This window comes from Oryx dammah, unplaced genomic scaffold, assembly GCF_014754425.2.
Source record: "Oryx dammah isolate SB20612 unplaced genomic scaffold, SCBI_Odam_1.1 HiC_scaffold_28, whole genome shotgun sequence".
Taxonomy (NCBI): Eukaryota; Metazoa; Chordata; class Mammalia; order Artiodactyla; family Bovidae; genus Oryx; species Oryx dammah.
Window position 1 is genome coordinate 8942445 of NW_024070212.1, and position 19976 is coordinate 8962420.

The 19976-nt window shown below is 42.8% G+C and overlaps 1 protein-coding gene across 7 annotated transcripts in view; it reads left to right on the forward strand.

The window, feature by feature from the left end:
* Positions 1 to 2445: 2445 nt before the first annotated feature.
* SLAMF6 (SLAM family member 6) overlaps positions 2446 to 19976 on the forward strand; it is a 30974-nt gene continuing 13443 nt past the window's right edge. For 2 of the 7 annotated variants that reach the window (XM_040230101.1, XM_040230102.1), the window contains exons 1-6: positions 2446 to 2558; positions 13754 to 14077; positions 16637 to 16900; positions 17376 to 17495; positions 18184 to 18222; positions 19406 to 19485. In XM_040230101.1, coding sequence (XP_040086035.1) covers positions 2453 to 2558; positions 13754 to 14077; positions 16637 to 16900; positions 17376 to 17495; positions 18184 to 18222; positions 19406 to 19485 — 933 coding nt within the window. In that variant the 5' untranslated portion in view covers positions 2446 to 2452. The remainder of the gene's footprint in view (positions 2559 to 13753; positions 14078 to 16636; positions 16901 to 17375; positions 17496 to 18183; positions 18223 to 19405; positions 19486 to 19976) is intronic. The other 5 variants (XM_040230103.1, XM_040230105.1, XM_040230104.1 and 2 more) reach the window with 3 other exon arrangements.

Here is a 19976-nt window from a genome sequence, read left to right on the forward strand (position 1 = left end):
GCAGACAGAAGACATGGGATGGGAGGTTGAGTCTGAGGAAGGCACCATAGGGTCCTGCTTGGTTACAGGGTCAGTCCTACAAGATCGCTCCCACCCACACCACCACCTCAGACATCAACTACAAGTGCAGGCTGTCACCTGGGCTTTGGACCTACCAGCTACATATCAGAGGTTCGAATGAATACTTCCTCAGGCTTTGGCCAGCTGATGCGAAGAGTCAGTTCATTGGAAAAGACTTTGATGCTGGAAAAACTTGAGGGCAGGAGGAAAAGGGGTTGAATGGCATCACTGACTCAATGGACATGAGTTGGGCAAACTCCAGAAAATACTGAAGGACAGGGAAGCCTGGCATGCTCTAGTCCGTGGGGTCACAAAAACTCGGATGTGACTTAGCGACTGAACAACAAAAGTGATTTCAGAAATTGAAGACGAGGGACCAAATAGTATAACAAAAGATGTTTGCATTATTCTAACAGCTCAGGAAATTCTGAAGATTTTGAGAGCTGTGAGCCAGGAACTGTGGACAAAGATCGAATATACATGAGACAGATATATCTATCTCACGTATATTTGGTCATCTGAATGATACAGTTGAATCACAGTATTGAAGGTAATTAAACATTTTGGAAATGTATAACGTATAATGTTACTGAACTGACAGTTAAAACAGTAAGTTTTGGATTACATAACCACAATATACAATTTAGGTTGTATCAACTTAAAAAAATGCACAACATGAGATTTGCAAGTTAAGTTTTATTTCGTGCAAAAATGAGGACTGCAGCCCAGGAGACAGCACCTCAGATAGCTCTGAGAAACTGTTCCAAAGAGGCAGGGGGAGAAGGTAGGTATGTATGTGATTTTGGTGAAGGAGAAATACATGCAATCAAGCACATATTTTCCCAGAAGTTTTCTGCTAGTCTGGTGAAACTTTCTGCTCATCTTATTTGTCAATCCAATGAGTCAGTCCAAAATCCTGGATTGACATCAAGGAACAGTTGTCACCAGGAAGGATTTTAGTGTTTTTCTAGATATAAGGAGATACAAGAACTGGGCTCATAAAATTGACTCCTGAAAATATCTGTTAGACTAAACACACTGATTGAAACCACCCACCCTGGCCAGGCACCATAAGAACCATTTGCTTGAGTTATTTTACAACAGGAGGTCTTGGTAAGGAATACTGAACTAGTAAGCCACCACCAACCAAAAGAGTTTGGTAAAGGTCAAAGGAGATGCCATGTGTCCTACCACCTCCCAGAATCCTTCTCACTGACTTCCTTCTTGGCTGAGCAATGTGTGTGCCACCAGGATGGACCCTGAATCAGAGCGATTGGCTAGAAACAACCCAGAAACTCACCCCATCACCATAAAACCCAAGACTGCGAGCCACATGGCAGAGCAGTCCTCTCAGGTCCCCTTCCCCTCCTGCTCTCTGCCTGGGCACCCCTTCCCAATAGACTCCTTCTTTGTCAGCACAAGTGTCTCCTCAGACAACATTCGTTTCTGAGTGTTAGACAAGAACCCACTTTCAAGCCCTGGAAGGTGTCCCCTTTCTTGCAACCTAACTATTTGAAGACTTGTCCTGCCAGTTTTTCCCAGAGCACAGAGTGTCTCATTTTATTCTCTACCCTGAACTCCTTTCAGGAGCTGTTCAAGATCAGCAGCTGCAGGAACACATGATTTAACCACTGTAAAGGAAGACAGCAAGTGCCCATGGCAAGTGCCAATTTGTAGTTGACATTTGTTTTACCACAATAAAAAAAAAAGAAAAGAAAAGAAGAAAGGATATAGATAGTAAGAAATGGAGTATTTCCTGCCATATCAATAAACAAGAATGTCACAGTCATCAGTGATTCCAGTCCTCCAGTGCAAACATGAAAGAGAAGAATACCTGTGGTCCAACAGCTATCACGCTGCCTCCATTCACTTCAAGGAACCAAGGATGTAAAAAAATGCAGGATGCTGGCCCCAGGTAGCTGAGATGCATATGAACAGAATGATTTCAGTAAGCCCAGACTCTTGCATCTTCCATACATAGAAAAGTGCTAAATTCATTAACTTGAGATATTTCTTTAAGTAACAATAATCTTTTGATGTTCGGACTACCTGCCCCTTGTTGCAAATTTCTATATAGCCTAACTCCTCCCCACCACCTTCTTGGAACACTTCTCTCAGGGTTACTTGAGATGCTGTCTCCCAGGTCTGAAGTCCTAAAAATTTCTGCCAAATAAAACATAACTCTCAACTTTTAAGTTGTAACTATTTTTTAAATTGACAGTAGTGAAGATTCCAGTTCACATCACACATGATTTTTGCACTTAGCTCAGAAAAAAAGTAAACAAATTTACAAAATAAAATTGGGACTTTTAGTGAGGGGGAAGAAGTTCTTGCCACGCCTCTGAGAGGAAACAGGCAGTGTTGATAAGAAGCACTTTCAGTTTATGAGAGAATGGCAAGAACGCTGACTATCTTGATGTCTCCAAAACCATTCTCCACTACTAAGAGCATGATCTGGCTGTTCCTGTCTCTCCTGCTTGTCTCCCGCCTTGGCCCAGGTAAATGCTGAAGTATACCCACGTAGTCATGTTTGACTCCTGGTTTTGTGCAGTTTGCGTGATCTAAATCACCTACATTTAGGTGTCTGTCTGTATCTCTACTAAGGGATCCGGTGGGGCTCACAGAGGTGCCTGATAAACTGCCATTGCCTCTCAACTTAAAAGCTTACCGCCTGAGATCATTTAGAGTTAACAGCTTCAACTGTGTCTGCATTTAAATGAATTATATGCTGGGGCATGGGAAATGAGCAGAATTTTCTAAGACACGACTGGGGTTTATAGCCAGCATGTTGTGATATAAAGATAGCTAAGGTTAAGAAAAGAAGCCTTCTCACCAGAGTAGCTACTATCTTACTGTGTGATCACAAGTAGGCTACATGTTCTTTCTTAGCCTCATCGAAAATATTGAAAATCTATGGTTCTGCTTAGCTGAAATTTCTGAACCCAACTAAAACACTCAAAATAGTGTTCACAGTTTTTGCGTACTGTGAAAAAACTACTCTCCAGCTTTCCTTTCCTTTGATGCAAATCAGGGACTACGTAGTCCAGCAATACTTACTCTGCCAGACAGGAATTCTCAGATCCTACATGCTTCTCATTCCCTGCTCTCCAGTATGTGGAAAACTTGAAGGTTCATGTCAGGTTTTGGGGAAACACGAGTGGTCCACTGGGGCCAAAGTACAGGAAGGGGCAGGAGACAAGACAAGAAAGCTATCCCAGAACTAGCCCAGGGCAGCAGGTAAAAATAGTTAATATCCATTGTGGGCTTGTACTGTTCCAGGCACTGGGTCAAATGCTATACTTACTTCGTATACATAAGCTTTTTGACACTTCTAGGAGTCTGTACTATTATTATCCCCTTCTGAAATAACTCTCACAGATTTCATTAGCCAGTAGGTGGCAAGCTCTTGTGATAGTTTTGAGGAACAGTGACCGTTGAATCAAAATGGTAGCAGCACAAGAGAGAGGACAGAAGCAAGAATCACCACAGACGTAGAATTAGCTGGATTACCTGGTAATGGGAATGAAGTGGGGAGAGAGTTCATTGTCATCCAATAAACAATCATTGAGCACATACTGGATGCCTGGCACTATTCTAGTTTCTGAGTGTACACCATGAATGAAGCAGAAAAAAATTTCTGCCCTCACGGAGTTAACATTTTAGCAGAGGAAGCAAGCTAAAAACAAAATAAATAAGTGAAACAAATAAGTATATTGGATAGTGATAAATGATAAGGAGGAAATGAATCAAGCAAGGAAAGGAGAGATTAAATATTGGGGACAGTGAAATTTCAGACAGAATAGCCAAAAAGTTTACAAAGTTGGGAGGGGGTGGGGGAAGCAGCCGTGATGAGAAGATGATTTCAGTTTTGTACATACTAATTTTAAGATGTTAGTGTGATATTCATGAGATTTCCTGAAGACAGCTGGAAATTTAGGACTAGAGGTAGAGCTGAGGCTGGAGGCTTGGAACTCACAGCATAGAAATAATAAATAAAGCTAAGGAGAAAATTGTAAGGAGGACAGAAACTTGGGGGATATGTACAAGAGCAGAAAGAAAAAAATTTTACATTCAAGAGCTACTCCCTGGCCCAGGAGCCACAGAGGCAAAGACAAGAGACCCCTGTCTTTGCCTCATTGCAAAATTGAACTCATCTCTAGAATTCAATATTCTGAATGTCCTCAGGTTAAAATTCCCATTTTTCTCCACATTCCCATTAATATTTCTCATAAGGGCCCTATGAAATATACACTATTCCTATCTCCACTTTAAGGAAGAGGAATGAAGGCGTACAACGCTTGAGTAACTTGTTTACTGTCACACTGCCGTGGGGGAAGTGAATGGTATAGGAAATGAAACATACTTGAATGTGTGTGCAGGTGTTCTGAGGTCCAGGAAGAAAGCAGTAATTTGCAAGGTTATAATTTAGGAAGACTGGCTCCAGAGTCTATTCATAACCATTTTACTATGCTGCATAGTTTACCAACAGCTATATATTCACATAAATGTATTTGTAATTATAAACTGTGATACTAAAAAGATAATAAGCAGGGTACTGATGCTGAAAACTCGGCCTCTGTGCATTGGTGCCGAATCAAGTCTCAGAGACAGAGTTTTGGGTGAAGTAGAAAAGGATAGTTTTACTGGTTTGCCAGGAAAAGGGAGACACAGCAGGCTTCTGCTCTCAAAATGCATGTGTTCCAACCTGGGAGGATTTGGTGAGGAGTTTTATAGCAAGGGTAGGATTGCTAATAAGATTAGGGTGTGTGCAGGGCCTGTACTATTTTAATCTGGTCTCAGATAATCTGATGAGTTTCTGTGGTTCCTTTAATCTGGCCTGAGGTGGTCTTCTAGAGAGCTTCTCTGCTGCTGCTAAGTTGCTTCAGTCATGTCCGACTCTGTGTGACCCCATAGATAGCAGCCCACCAGGCTCCCCTGTCCCTGGGATTCTCCTGGCAAGAACACTGGAGTGGGTTGCCATTTCCTTCTCCAATGCATGAAAGGAAAAGTGAAAGTGAAGTCGCTCAGTCATGTCTGACTCTTAGCAACCCCATGGACTCCAGCCTACCAGGCTCCTCCGTCCTTGGGATTTTCCAGGCAAGAGTACTGGAGTGGGTTGCCATTGCCCTCTTGAAGAGCTTCTTAGTTCCTTTAATCTGGAATGAAGAATGTTGGCATTTTCCATTTGTTGGAAGTGTTAGTTCTATTAGTATAAAGAGCTCAAAAATATTGTTGTGCATCCATTAAGGCAGAACCAGGACCCTGCCCCGAGGCTGCACCATTGTTTTTACTGGTCCTCCCTTGTATCTGCATCCCTTCCCTTTCCAGATTAGCAATGTTATAATCTGCCCTTAGGAACTCAGGAAAGGTCATGAAAGTGAAAGTGAAAGTGAAGTCACTCAGTCCGTCTCTTTGCTACCCCATGGACTGTAGCCTAACCAGGTTCCTCCGTCCATGGGATTTTCTAGGCAAGAATACTGGAGTGGGTTGCCATTTCCTTCTCCAGGAGATCTTCCCAACTGAGGGATTGAACCCAGGTCTCCTGCATTGTAGTCAGATGCTTTACCATCTAAGACACCAGGGAAGATTCAAAGGTCATGAATGCTGGAGTCTATTCCCTACAAACAAGATATGCAGGACAGAAAGGCTTCTGTGTCCATGAGCCCCTGGGTCCTGCTTGGTTTCAGGACCATAGGATAGAAAAACAAGAGGACCTGCTTTAGATGGAGGTGGTGTGGAAAGGATTTTCTGGAAAGGTAGCATCTCAACTGATATTTAAAGAGAAGTCAAACAAGGGAAGAGTCTAATGAAGAAACATTCAAAGCAGTGGACATTACATGTGCAAAGGCCCTGGTGCAAGGAAGACTTCAGAATAATTAAGGAAGGGAAAGAAAACCACTGTGACTAGAGTATGGTACAAATAAAATCAGTCTTGAAGCAAGCATGAAGGAAGATGACTCATGCCAGCCTATATTCTTTCAAGGGACCAGACACCATAACTTGCTCCTTTTAGGAAATTTAGCTGTAAAGATAAACCATGTTAAGAAATAATTCCAATAGGTATAATTGAGATCAAACATCATCATGCCCTGGAAAAAATGAATCTCACTTGCTTCTACATTTAATTCTTTCTAGGTGAGAACTTATCAAATGTTAGCTGCTAAGTCACTTCAGTCATATCTGACTCTGTGCGACCCCATAGACAGCAGCCCACCAGGCTCCCCCGTCCCTGGGATTCTCCAGGCAAGAACACTGGAGTGGGTTGCCATCTCCTTCTCCAGTGCATGAAAGTGAAAAGTGAACATGAAACATTATCAAATGTTAATATGCATACAAAGTACTAGGAGATCTTATTATAATGCTGATTCTGGAAAGGAGACTAAGTCTCTGCATTTATGACAAGTTCTCAAGCAACTCCAGCGCTGTTCCATGGGCCACATATGAGACTTTAGTCATAATGGGGTTGGAAGGATGGAGAAATAAGAGCTAGTTCTTTGAGTGCATTTGCAAGAAGCAGATACAGGTATTCTGATGTGCGAGAGAGAACAGTAGTAGGAAATATATGTTACAACCAATACACACGGGCAACCAAATGATTCTGAGGTTTTGAGCCAAAAACTTTGCAGGTTTTTCTGCTGAGACTATAATCCAATGACTCCCCTTCCCCTGAGCAGCATTATCTACTTCTTACCAACGATCCACACCTATCAATGTTTATTGTTGCTCACCACGGGCAGAGAGTTGTTTTACATTTTGTCATTATCATCAAGAACAACTGGGTCTTTCCATTCTCAGAACCTGCAGTCAGTGCCCACTGGACTGCCAGCCTTCCAAGCCTCCCAGATTTCCATCTCACTCCAGATCTAGCCTCAGTTGTGTCTCCATGCACAAGCAGACTGTTGTCTTTCTTCCGTTTTTTTGTTTTTGTTTTTTTGTTTTTTCATTAAGGTGCAATTTACAAAACATAAAATAATAATATTAAAGTGTACAAATTCAGTGACATTTAGTAAATTCACAGCATTGGGCAACCATTGCTCCAGAACATTTCATCACCCCAAAAGAAAACCTTGTACTCATTAAGCAATCCCTTCTCATTTCCCTCCCCAACTATCCCCCCTTCAAACATTAATCTGCTTTCTGTCTCAATGAGTTCACCTATTCTGGACATTTAATATAAATGAAATCATGTATTCTGTGAATTTTTATGTCTAACTTCTTTCTCTTAGTAAAATGTATTCAAGGTTTATTCCTATTTTATCATGTATTGATACTTCAATCCTTTTAGCTGCTGAGTGATATTCCACTGCATGTGTGTACCATAACTTATTCATCCACACACCTCCTGATGGACACTTGTATTGTTTCCAGCTTTTGGCTTTTTCAAATAGTGCTATTCTGAAGACTTTTGTACCAGTTTTTGTTTTCAGTTCTTCTGGAAATGAAACTGCTGGATCATATGATAATGCTGTACTTAATTTTTTGAGGGACCACTAAACAGTTTTTCCACGGTGGCTGTACCAGTTTGCATTCCAGCAATGTGTCCTAATTTCCCCACATCCTTACCAACACGTATTTTTCAATTATTTTTATTGTTGTTATTATTATTAGTCACCATCTTAGTAGATATAAAGACATTTCATAGAGGTTTTTAATTTGCATTTCCCTCACAGTTAATGATATTGAGCATCTTTTCATGTGCTTATTGGCTATTCATATATTTTCTACCCTCCTTCTGAACTTGTTTCATGCTGAGCTGAAACAGCCCACTATATTTCTCTTTCCTTTAGATAGGCCTGAGCCAGTCCCCTAGGTTAGATTACCCAAAGTTTCTCTGCCATTTTTCCAGAATCAACTCAGTCTTACCTGTTTTCTTTATTCCTTCTCATTTCTCAAAAATACTCTGTTTTTCTTCAGTTCAGTTCAATTCAGTCACTCAGTCGTGTCTGACTCTTTGCGACCCCATGAATCGCAGCACGCCAGGCCTCCTTTTTCAAAAGTAATTGTGAGCTTTTTCAAAAGCAGTTTCTGACCTTCACCTTCCTTGAGCACAGGGGTTTAAATCTTATTCTTAGACCTGCAGGGAACAACTCCTACCAACCCCTTCTCCTCCTTCTAGAACTTTTCCTCTTCTCCCACTACAAACTCCTTTCTACTGTCCTGGACTGATGCAAAACCCCACAAATATAATCAATTTGAACTTACCCTTAAAAGGTAAATAGGAGCTCACCTGATGGGAAAATGTGGGCAAGGTGTTTCAGTCAAAGGGAACAACAGAGCAAAGAAAGAGCAGGGCATTCTTGAAATAATCAAGCAATGAAGGATCTCTTGTTTTTATTCAAAGCCATACTACAACGGTATCTTCTCTGTGATGTGTTTCCTGACAACCTCCAACCCTTCCTGCCCCATCATTTTCACTATTTGCGCTCCCATGCAGAGTAAGTACATCATGAGAAACGCTGGGCTGGAAGAAGCACAAGCTGGAATCAAGACTGCCAGGAGAAATATCAATAACCTCAGATATGCAGATGACACCACCCTTATGGCAGAAAGTGAAGAGGAACTCAAAAGCCTCTTGATGAAAGTGAAAGAGGAGAGTGAAAAACTTGGCTTAAAGCTCAACATTCAGAAAACAAAGATCATGGCATATGGTCCCATCACTTCATGGGAAATAGATGGAGAAACAGTGGAAACAGTGTCAGATTTTATTTTGGGGGGCTCAGAATCACTGCAGATGGTGATTGCAGCCATGAAATTAAAAGACACTTACTCCTTGGAAGGAAAGTTATGACCAACCTAGATAGCATATTAAAAAGCAGAGATATTACTTTGCCAACAAAGGTCCATCTAGTCAAGGCTATGGTTTTTCCAGTGGTCACATATGGATGTGAGACTTGGACTATGAAGAAAGCTGAGCACTGAAGAATTGATGCTTTTGAACTGTGATGTTGGAGAAGACTCTTGAGAGTCCCTTGGACTGCAGGGAGATCCAACCAGTCCATTCTAAAGGAGACCAGTCCTGGGTGTTCATTGGAAGGACTGATGCTGAGGCTGAAACTCCAATAGTTTGGCCACCTCATGCAAGGAGTTGACTCATTGGAAAAGACCCTGATGCTGAGAGGGATTGGGGGCAGGAGGAGAAGGGGACGACAGAGGATGAGATGGCTGGATGGCATCACCAACTCGATGCACATGAGTCTGGGTGAACTCTGGGAGTTGGCGATGGGCAGGGAGGCCCTGCATGCTGTGATTCATGGGGTCGCAAAGAGTTGGACACGACTGAGTGACTGAACTGAACTGAGAGCATATACCTCTTATCACCTTATTGGACTCAAAATTGTGCTAAAAGCTAGGGTTACAGAAATAACAAGCATAATCCCTACATTCAAGAGTATGGAAAATAGAGGAAAGCAACCTCATAATTATGGCTAAGAGAAAGAAACACTTGATACTGAGTGTGCAGGGTGAAATCAGTGATGCGAGGGCAGTATGGAAGCAAACTCTTTCCTAGGTCTATGCCTAACTCGCCACACCATAGCTACGTGTTTACCCGTCAGGCTTCTCTACCACAAGGTGAGCCCAGAAGACAAACAGTGTCTTATTCATATTTGTATTCACAGTCATCAGCCCAGATACTGGTATATAAAAGGAATCTAATAAATATGCTCTGAATGCCATGATTTCTAAGGCTTTTACTCACTGAATTGGCATACAGCTGAGCAAATAGTAAAATGATTGCTAAATAAATGAAGGATTTCAATCTGTAAAAACAAAGGAAGCTTAAAAGTCTGTACTAGACAAAGAAGAACAGTTCCTGAAGAGTCCTTTGGCCACAGGATATGCCGAGATTCCTTACAAAGAGGAACTGGACCTAAACATCCTTGGCACAGAAACTCCAAGATAAGGAGTAGAGATGTACTCATTCACTTAACAGTATTCATGCTCATGCTCAGTCATGTTCGACTCTGCAACCCCACGGACTGCAGACTACCAGGTTCATCTGTTTGTGGGATTTTTCAGGCAAGAATGCTGGAATGGATTGCCATGCCTTCCTCTAGGGAATCTTCCCAACCCAGGGACTGAACCCACATCACTTGTGTCTCTTGCACTGCAGGCAGATTCTTTTCTACTGAACCACCAGGGCCTACTATGTGCCAAGCACTGTTCAAGAATGTCCACCACAGTGAACAAGACAGACAAAAATTCTTGCTTTCATGGAGCTTATATTCTAGTGGAAGGGGAAAAGAACATAAAACAAATATGCGAATTACAAAGTGTGGTAGACAATATTACAGAGAAAAGCAAATTCATAGGCAGTGAGTGTACAGCAGTGAGAACTGGTGGTGAGGAAAGTGTGGTCATAGAAGACCTCCTTGAGAGGGCAAGTTTGAGTTAAAGACCTTATGGAGACGAAAGAGTGAGCCATGTGGACACCTGAGGGAAGGGCATTCCAGACAGAGGCAATTACAAGTGTACAGCCCTGGCCTTTCAAGGAAGAACCAGGCCAGCATAATGTGAGCTGGGAAGGAAAGAAGGTGGAGAGTTATAGGAAATTAGGCCAGAGAGAAAAACAATCAGATCATTTTGTTCCTCATAGAAAGTGATGTCACTCAGTCTTGTCTGACTCTTTGGGACCCCATGGACTGTAGCCCGCCAGGCTCCTCCATTCATGGGATTTTCCAGGCAAGAGTCCTGGAGTGTGTTGACATTTTCTTCTCCAGGGGATCTTCCCAACCCAGGGATTGAACCCGGGTCTCCCACACTGCAGGCAGACTCTACCATCTGAGCCACCAGGGAAGGCCTTGTCCCACATAGGCCATTGCAATTATTTTGTTTTGCTTTTTGTTGTTTAACCTCTTTTACTGAAATAGAGAAAACTGCAAATCCTAAGTGTCAGTTCAATGAATCATCATAAAATGAACAAATCTGTGTATCCAGACATAGGTTAAGAAATGGCACATAACCAGCAGCCCAGAAAGCCCCTGCTATGCTCCCTCCTACTGGCTCTCCCTCCCTCCTCTGCAAAGGTAACCCCATCCCAACTTTTAAAAGAATAGATTTATTTTGCTTGTTTTTAAACTTTAAATAAATGGAAGCATGCCATTGTATTCTATTTGTATCTGAATTTTCTTTTTTTCACTCAAGATTTTGGTTGTGATATTCATGTGTGTTATTCTAAGAGGGAAGAAGGGCCAAATGACAAACAACAGCATGTTGCAATGCTGATGGAAAAATGTAGTAAGGGGTGAAGAGTAGTGTTCGTGTGACAGGCATGCATATGACAATTTGAGAGAGAGGAAGTGTGAGTTCACCCAGGAGTTGAGCACAAAAATCCTAAGAGGCATTTCCTCCCCTACTCAGATTCTCTCCTGAGAACTAAGGGGTCTTAAGAAAGCTGAGGTTGTGATAATAGTTGTGATTGTTCCGTCTCTAAATCACATCCAACTCTGTGGCCTCATGGACTGCAGCATGCCAGGCTTCCCTGTTCTTCACCATCTCCCAGAGCTTTCTTAAACTCATATTCATTGTATTGATGATGCCATCCAACTATCTCATCCTCTGTTGTCCCCATCTCCACCTGCTATCAATCTTTCCAGCATCAGAGATTTTTCCAATGAGTTGTCTCTCCGCATCAGGTGGCCAAAGTATTGGAGCTTCAGCTTCAGCATCAGTCCTTCCAATGAACATTAAGGGTTGACTCCCTTTAGGATTGACTGGTTTGATCTCCTTGCCTGTCCAAGGGACTCTCAGGAGTCTTCTCCAGCACTCTAATTCAAAAGTATTAATTTTTCAACACTCAACCTGCTTTATGGTCCAATTCTCACATCCGTACATGACTACTGGAAAAACCATAGCTCCAACTATAAGGGCCTTTGTAGGCAAAGTGATGTTTCTGCTTTTTAATATGCTGTCTAGGTTGTCATAGCTTTTCTTCCAAGGAGCAAGCATCTTTCAACTTCATGGCTGCAGTCACTCTCTGTAGTGATTTTGGAGGCCAAGAAAATAAAATATGTCACTGCTTCCACTTTTTACCCATCTATTTGCTGTGAAGTGATGGGAGCAGATGCCATGATCTTAGCTCTTTTTTTTAACGTTGATCTTCAAACCAGCTTTTTCACTCTCCTCTTTCACTCTCATCAAGAGGTTCTTTAGTGTCTCTTCACTTTCTGCCATTAGACTGGTATCATCTGCATATCTGAGGTTGCTGATATTTTTCTGGGCAATCTTGATTCCAGGTTGTAATTCCTCCACCCTGGCATTTCACATGATGTACTCTGCATATAAGTTAAGTAATCAGGGTGACAATATACAGGCTTGACATATTTCTTCCACAATTTTGAACCAGTCTGTTGTTCTATGCCCAGTTTTAACTGTTGCTTCTTATCTTGCATATAGCTTTCTCAGGAGACAGATAAGGTGGTCTGATATTCCCATCTCTTTAAGAATTTTCCACAGTTGGTTGTGATCCACACAGTCAAAGGCTTTAGCGTAGTCAATGAAGCAGAAGTAGATGTTTTTTCTGGCATTCTCTTGCTTTCTCTGTGATCCAGTGGATGTTGGCAATTTGATCTCTGATTCCTCTGCCTTTTCTAAATCCAGCTTGAACATATGGAGGTTCTCAGTTCACATATTGCTGAATCCTAGTGGTAGTGGTTACTTATTCATTGATTCACTCAAATGTTTCCAGATCCTACTTTGTGTCAGGCTTTGTGCTCAGATATAAAGATAATTAAGATAACTATTAAATAAGATGATTAAGTTAGATAACAAGAGAACAAAAGGCTACAAAATAGTATGATAAATGCTAGGAATTTGGCAAAGGATGTTAAGGAAGAATCTTCTTTAAAAATTATTGTAACCATTTCACCTTTTTTGCTCAAACATTAACGGCTCTGAGATAGGCTCATGAGAGTGTAACCATTACATGTTACTTTGAAGTTATATGTATTAATTTTATACTTACCAGTTTTTATCTTCTCAACTCCTAGACAATTATCTTTTGGGAGCAGAAAAGATATCTTCTGGTATCATGCAAGGAGCACAAAATAGTTAGAGTCAAAGGAGTTGGATCTGAATCCCAACTCTGTTATTCTTTAGCTGGGCAACCCTAGGAAAATTAGTTAACTATTCCGTGCCTCAGATCCTTATCTGTAAATGGATATGATAATATTCATCCTACTTGTCAAAATTGTTGTCAGTATCAGATGAAATAAAGTATAAGAACTGTAAATTCCTATTAGTCCCTTAAATCTCACAAGCCTACTACGTTGAACACAGCAGGTATTTACTAAATGTCAGGCTTTAATTCTATTCCATCAGTAAAGAGTTGCAGTTTTTGAAATCTCTGCCAGGGATTGGCTGCAGTTGCCCCTCTCCATCTCATGCCCAGAAAACTCAGAGGCTGGGGTCAGATAGTATGCCTATGACCCAGGTGTGACCAGCTAGTGTGGCATCTAGCTGGTCACAGGTAGACTGGCTAGGACCAACTACTCATCAACCAAGGGTGCCAGGCATTTTGTTGGTGGAGCCTCTGTGATTGTCTACTTCAGCACTCCTCCCAAACCTTTTCCTCTTCATCTTATCTTTGGACTTCGGTATCAGTGAGCTCTAACAGACTGGCTGCGTAAGGAGAAAGGGTGTGGGAAGTAGGGGGAGGGAAGGGAGAGTCACAACAGTTTCCTTTCTGTGTTCACAGGGAACTCAGTTTCAGAAACCAGCACACCTCCACTGGTTGTGAACGGGGTCCTGGGGGAATCTGTAACTCTTTCCTCAAACTTTCCTGCAAAAGAGAATATCACGTTCATCACCTGGCTTCACAAGGGAAACTCTGTCATCTTCATATGGCCAAAAGAAGCAAAAATACAGGTGACTGATCCAAAACGGAAAAATCAACTGAATGTCACCAAGTCCTACTCCTTGCAGCTCAACAATCTGACAATGGCAGACGTGGGACATTACCGTGCCCAGATAACCACAGCAACCTCTTTTCTGAACACCGATTATAACCTGCAGATCTTCAGTGAGTCAAAACTTGGGCTTAATTTTGTATGGACTTAAAAATAGTGTATGTTTCAATTCTATGTGACTGCAAATATGCACTATAGACTTGCGGTAAAAAGTATGCCATTTGGGGCTAGACTGAGGTCCAGAAACAAAACGATTCAATGACATTGCACAGCAGTTAGTGACAGAGCTGAGATTAGAACTTAAATCTTATGACGCCTTGACCCTGTACCAGGCTCCATTATGCTTGTTGAGACAAGTTTCTTCTGCGACTATTTAGAAGAACAAGTACAACTTCTGCAACAACCACACTCTTGAGACTGAATGCCAATACATTCCCAGGGCATTTTGGAGTGCCTCTCCTTCAAAAGCACATACACAAAAACAGATGTAAGGTACACAAACATGTTTGTTTTATGATTGTGCAAAGGAATTTTAAGATAAAAACTATTGGCTTTTTAAAACATTGACCAATTAATCTGTGTGTACTAGGCTAGGGATAGCAAAGATTTGATCTTATGGGCCAATATCAATTAATTGGGAGTAACTGCCTAAGATTCGGAGAAGGAAATGGCAACCCACTCCAGTGTTCTTGCCTGGAGAATCCCAGGGATGGCAGAGCATGGTGGGCTGCCATCTATGGGGTCACACGGAGTCAGACATGACCGGGGCGACTTAGCAGCAGCAGCAGCAGCAGCCTAAGATTCAGTGTTAAGAAAAATGTGAGTCATGTTAAGTTTATTCACTGAGTCAACAGTATTTGTTAACCATGAATGATGTTGAGACTCTGTTTTAGTCCCTTGAGATACATCAGTGAACAAAACAAAGATCTCTGACCTCATCATGGTGCTGACATTCTGGGTAGAGGATATGGCGGCAATAATAAAAATACACATTATATATGAACAAAGAACACAGTAAGTAAGCCGTGAGAGAAACTCATGGAAAAAGAGATTAGAACAACATAAGGACCACCAGAAATGCCAGAAAGCAGAAGTCTGTTTTAAATGGAGGGGTCATAATAGGCCTCATTGAGAAGATGACATTAGAGCCAAGGCCAGTTGGAAGTAAAAGAGTGAGCCACCCAGATATCTGAGGGAAGAGCTATCCAGCACAGGCCCTCCCTGTGTCTGGCAGGCTCAAACATCAACAAGCAGAGTAAGAGAGAGTAACAGGAAACAAGGCCAGCAAGGAAATAGGGAACCACGTCATCTAAGGCTCTGGGAGCCTTCACAAGGACTTTGGCTTCTACTTTTCAGGGGTGGAGAACAATTGGAGGATATTTTTGGACATGTTGACTTGGGGATATACATTATATTCAGGTGGAAATGTCAAGCAGGTAATTATATATTCATCAAGTGGAGTCAGATATCAATATAGGTTTTTGAGGTCAGCAATGGACATTGGTTGAAGGAGGTAAATATTCAAGCCAAACATTTGCCATTGCTGTGCTACGTGCTATCTCATTTAAGCCTCATAATTATCCAAGAAGTAGATATCATTGCCCAGTTTTACAGATGAAGAAATTGGGGCAAGCAGAGACTAAAATTTGTCCGTGGCCATGTAGCCAGTAAACGACAAAGCCGTGATTCTAACCTAGGTCTTCCTAACTCCAAATCCACTCTTGCTATGACATGAAAATTCCTTTCAAATAAGGTATGTTCCACAACCCCTACTCAGTGAGCTGAACTTAATGTTCTGCCTAATCTCTTCTAATGAGATAGTTGGAGTCATTCCATTTTTTACTGGGTCATCTTTATTTCAACTCTTGGGCCAACTCTAGGTCAGAAGGTTTTCCTGTATTGCTTCTATGTTCACACGGATTCACAGCTGCTGACACAGTTTTAGGCAATATTTTCTGGTCTCAGCTCTCAGAAGTATCTGCATCATGCACATTCTCAAATGCCCAGATCTATTGCACTTCTTCCTTCCCATGAACTGCTTGCTTGCTCTGTTTCTTCACTCCTTCCTTCCCTAATTCTTTAATTCTCAACACACCGCTTTCTGACTTGCTGACACTCTGCATCAAGATCTCTGTTATCATTTGAAGTAGCACCAGATCCAATGAGAAACAATATCCCAACAAAGTTGTGGGAAATTTGGTTCTCCGAGTAAGTTAAGCTTTTATCTTCCATCCCAGCTAAGAAAATTCTGATAATGGAAGAAACAGGGCTCATGCAGCTGCTCTTCTGGTTTCTGAACTGTCTAAGGCTGGGCTGCATAGTCTCCAAATTATCTTTACACAAGGGGCAGTGAACAAGGGCTAGAATGACCCCAGGAATAAACTGGAGCTCCAAAAATTAAAGGGATCAGCTCAAAATCACCTGACTAGCTGGCAGAAACTCCAGTCTTTCCTTTCCCTCTCTTCCACTGCCTACTCTGTCTCATACTGACGTCCCTCATCATTTGATCACCAGAGGCCTCAGTCCCATCAATTAGGCAGCACACACAGAGTTATTTACAGAGTATACAACAGTGTCGGGTGGGATACACGGAAACATGGAGGTGGTAGAGATTTTTCAGAGGGCTGAGCCAAGCCATTTGTCCTTCATCCAGGCCTCTTCTCTGCACACAGGACGACTGAGCAACTTACAAGTTGCCCATCACACCAAACGGTCTGAAAATAATACCTGTGAGATCCAGCTGACCTGCTCTGTGGAGAATCCAAATGATAACGTCTCATTCAAGTGGCAGGTCTCAGGAAATCCATATCATAGTGAAGCAAATCTCTCTATATCCTGGGACCCCAAGGGCCTCAGTGAAGAGACCTACACCTGCATAGCTGAGAATCCTGTCAGCTCTTTATCCTCCTCTGTCTCTGACAAGAGGGTCTGTGAAGGTAAGTCTGTCTCAGGTCTCTCTGAGGGCCTTGAGTGTTGTGGGGTGTGGGGTGTCCCTCGTGCCCTTTATGATTCCTAAAACAGTGGCCCAATGGGAGACAGCTGAGTGATGCTGGGAGAGGACAGCCACCCCCTGGAGCTCTGTGTCTCTTACTCCTCTAGAGAGCTCTCCTTTTCCCTCCCCCTCCACCAACCATTTCTCTAAGCCTCCCAGACCCCAGGAGCAAAGTCCTTAGGAAGGCAAGATCGCTTGTTCTTTCTGTCTCTACCAGGCTCCACCCTGCCCTGTCTGCCTAAATGAGACTCCCACTTGCAGAAATCCTGCCCAGACCCCCAGAACCTCTGGGTAGAGATGAACCCACCCAACCCCCAAAGATGGCCTAGAAAAGATGCCGTGGAGGATCTAAACTACCACTCTGGGCCTCACTCAATGCGTCTCAAGTGCAACGTCTTTTTTTTTTTTTTTTTTTTCAGGTGTTATTAATGGGAAAAATGAATACCTGGATATCAGATGGATTATCATTGTGGTTGTTTTGACATGTATATTCTTCAATGCATTGATATTAATATTTGTTCAGAGGAAGAAAGTAGCAGGTTTTCCTTTCTTCTTATTGTTACTTCTTTCAGGCTTCAGACACTTAGAGTCTGGGGCTGTTACAAGACTCTGTCTTGCAGAAGACAGGTAAAGGTGGGGAGGATGCAAACCCGGTTCAGTCAGTCCACTGGGACGACACTTGGGCTGTGAAAACACATGTGCTAATCTCCTAAGGAGACTGTCCTGCTGGAAAATGCAGGACCCAGCCTCGGGACCTGCCTGCCCTCCCTTCTGGGTCCCTTTCCCACCACATCCTCCAGAGCGGGGGTCCCTGACACCCAGGCCCCAGATGGTAGCAGTCTGGGGCCTCTTAGGAACCAGTGCACATAGCAGAAAGTCAGCAGTGAGCAAGAGAACGAAGCTTCATCTGTATCTACAGCCACTCACCATCGCTACATCACCTGAGCCCCACCTCCTGTAGACCAGGGGTGGCGTTAGATTCTCATAAGAATGAGAACTCTAACCCTAAAGTCGAGGCAGAACATCTTGAGATTGCCACAAAATAGAAATAAAGTACACAATAAATGTAATGTGTTTGAACCATCCCGAAACCACCCCCTCCACCAACCATCCCTGGTGCCAAAGGGCTGGGGGCTGTTACTCCAGAGAGACACCTACAGGGGTAGAGGATGGAAGGCTTCTCTCACTACAGTCACATATTTCAGTTTCCCTGATTTTATTTTTCAGGTTTCTTTCAATTCTCTACTCAGCAAACCCAGTGTCCTGGTGAGCTTCCAGACTCTTAGTTCCCAGTCACTAAACAGATGGCAAGAACCAAATGGAAAATGAAGGGGGGTGATCAGAGGGCTAGATAATCAGAGAAGAGGAGGTCAGAATGTTATTATTCAGATGGACCAGATGGTGCAAGGGAAGAAGACCTGGAATTGTGCAAGTCTATCCCCTGTGGGACCTACAGGGTCCCTTACAAGAAAGCAAACTGGTCACTCGGGCATTTTCTTGGGATGGGATTAGGGCCATTCCCCCATCCTGTCAATGGAGAGACTAAGTGCCAGTGAAAGGGCTCACAGCCTGTCCATTATCAGCGGCAGGCGCAGTGTAAAGGCAGGACTAGAGCATCAAATGCCCAAAGATGACAGCCTGACCCCATCACTCTATTCAGCCAGGGTTTGGGTATTAAGTTGGAAGTGAAAGTTGCTCAGTCATGTCTGACTCTTTGTGACCCCATGGACTGTACAGTCCCTGGAATTCTCCAGGCCAGAATACTGGAGTGGGTAGCCATTCCCTTCTCCAGAGGATCTTCCCAACTCAGGGATCAAACCCAGGTCTCCCGTATTGCTGGATTCTTTACCAGCTAAGCCACAAGGGAAGCCCAAGAATCTTCCCAAACCAGGAATCAAGCCGGGGTCTCCTGCATTGCAGGTGGAATCTTTACCAACTGAGCTATGAGTCAGAAGCATGCATTCAAATTCTTGTTTGATCATTTCCTGTGTAAATTTGCACCAAGGCAGTAAAACTTTCTGAGCCTCAAGTTTCTCATCTCTAATATAATCAAACCCACTCTAAGGAGCTCTGAAAAGTTGAACAGTATTATATATGTGAGACAATCTGGCTCCGTTGTGCTCACCAGTGAGATTCTCTAGCTCCCGTGGAGCCAGTGCTGTTTTGTCCCAGAAGCTTCCCTTCCTGTGAATCTAGAGAGACTCTGAGGCTTTAGGGTAGCTCAAGACCATGTTCTCCCAGGAGATGAGGTCAGAAATAGATCAAATGGCTGGAAAGGTTCTGGTTCAACCCTGAACTCCCAAGACAGGAAAAATGGATGTACCCTAAGGAAGGGCAATGATTCAAATAACTACCTCTTTGGGGCCAGAGAGTGACGAGGGGTTGACAAGGTCCTGGGAGAGCAGACCAGAGTCCTTCAGCCATTGACTGTGTCTCCCTGTGTTAACAGCAGAGACTGTGAGTAACTTAGAGTACGCTTCCTTCTCTTCAGGGAACACTGTGTATGCTCAGGTCACCCATTCAAACAAGGTGAGTACTTTCAGCTTTATACTCCATCATGGTCATTATTTACAGTCATTATTCATGAACTTGTCACAATTATCTGACTAAATCCAAATGGTGTACACCACTGAGATGAAGTGAAAGCAGTGACAAGAGTTATGTGTGGGACCTTTCTACACCCTTTTGCTCTCATGCCAGTGGAATGTTTATGCATACCCTGCTTTACACTGCTTAATCTAACTATGTAATGCATCAGTAAGTCATATCCCTTCAGCTTACTTACAAGCTGCCTGGAAGTGAAAATTATGTCTTCCTCTCTGTTCCCCTGTGTCTTAGCATGAAGCCCAGTAAATATCTGCTGGATGGATAAAGTTCAGTCAAGTTTGAGAGTTCCCAAAGGACACAATTCTGTATCAGGGGGCTTCTCATCCTTTTGTAGGGGAAATATCAGGGCTCAGAAGAGCCTCTTAAGAGAGAAAGAGTGACAAGAATTGGCAATCCCTCAACTGTGAAAGACA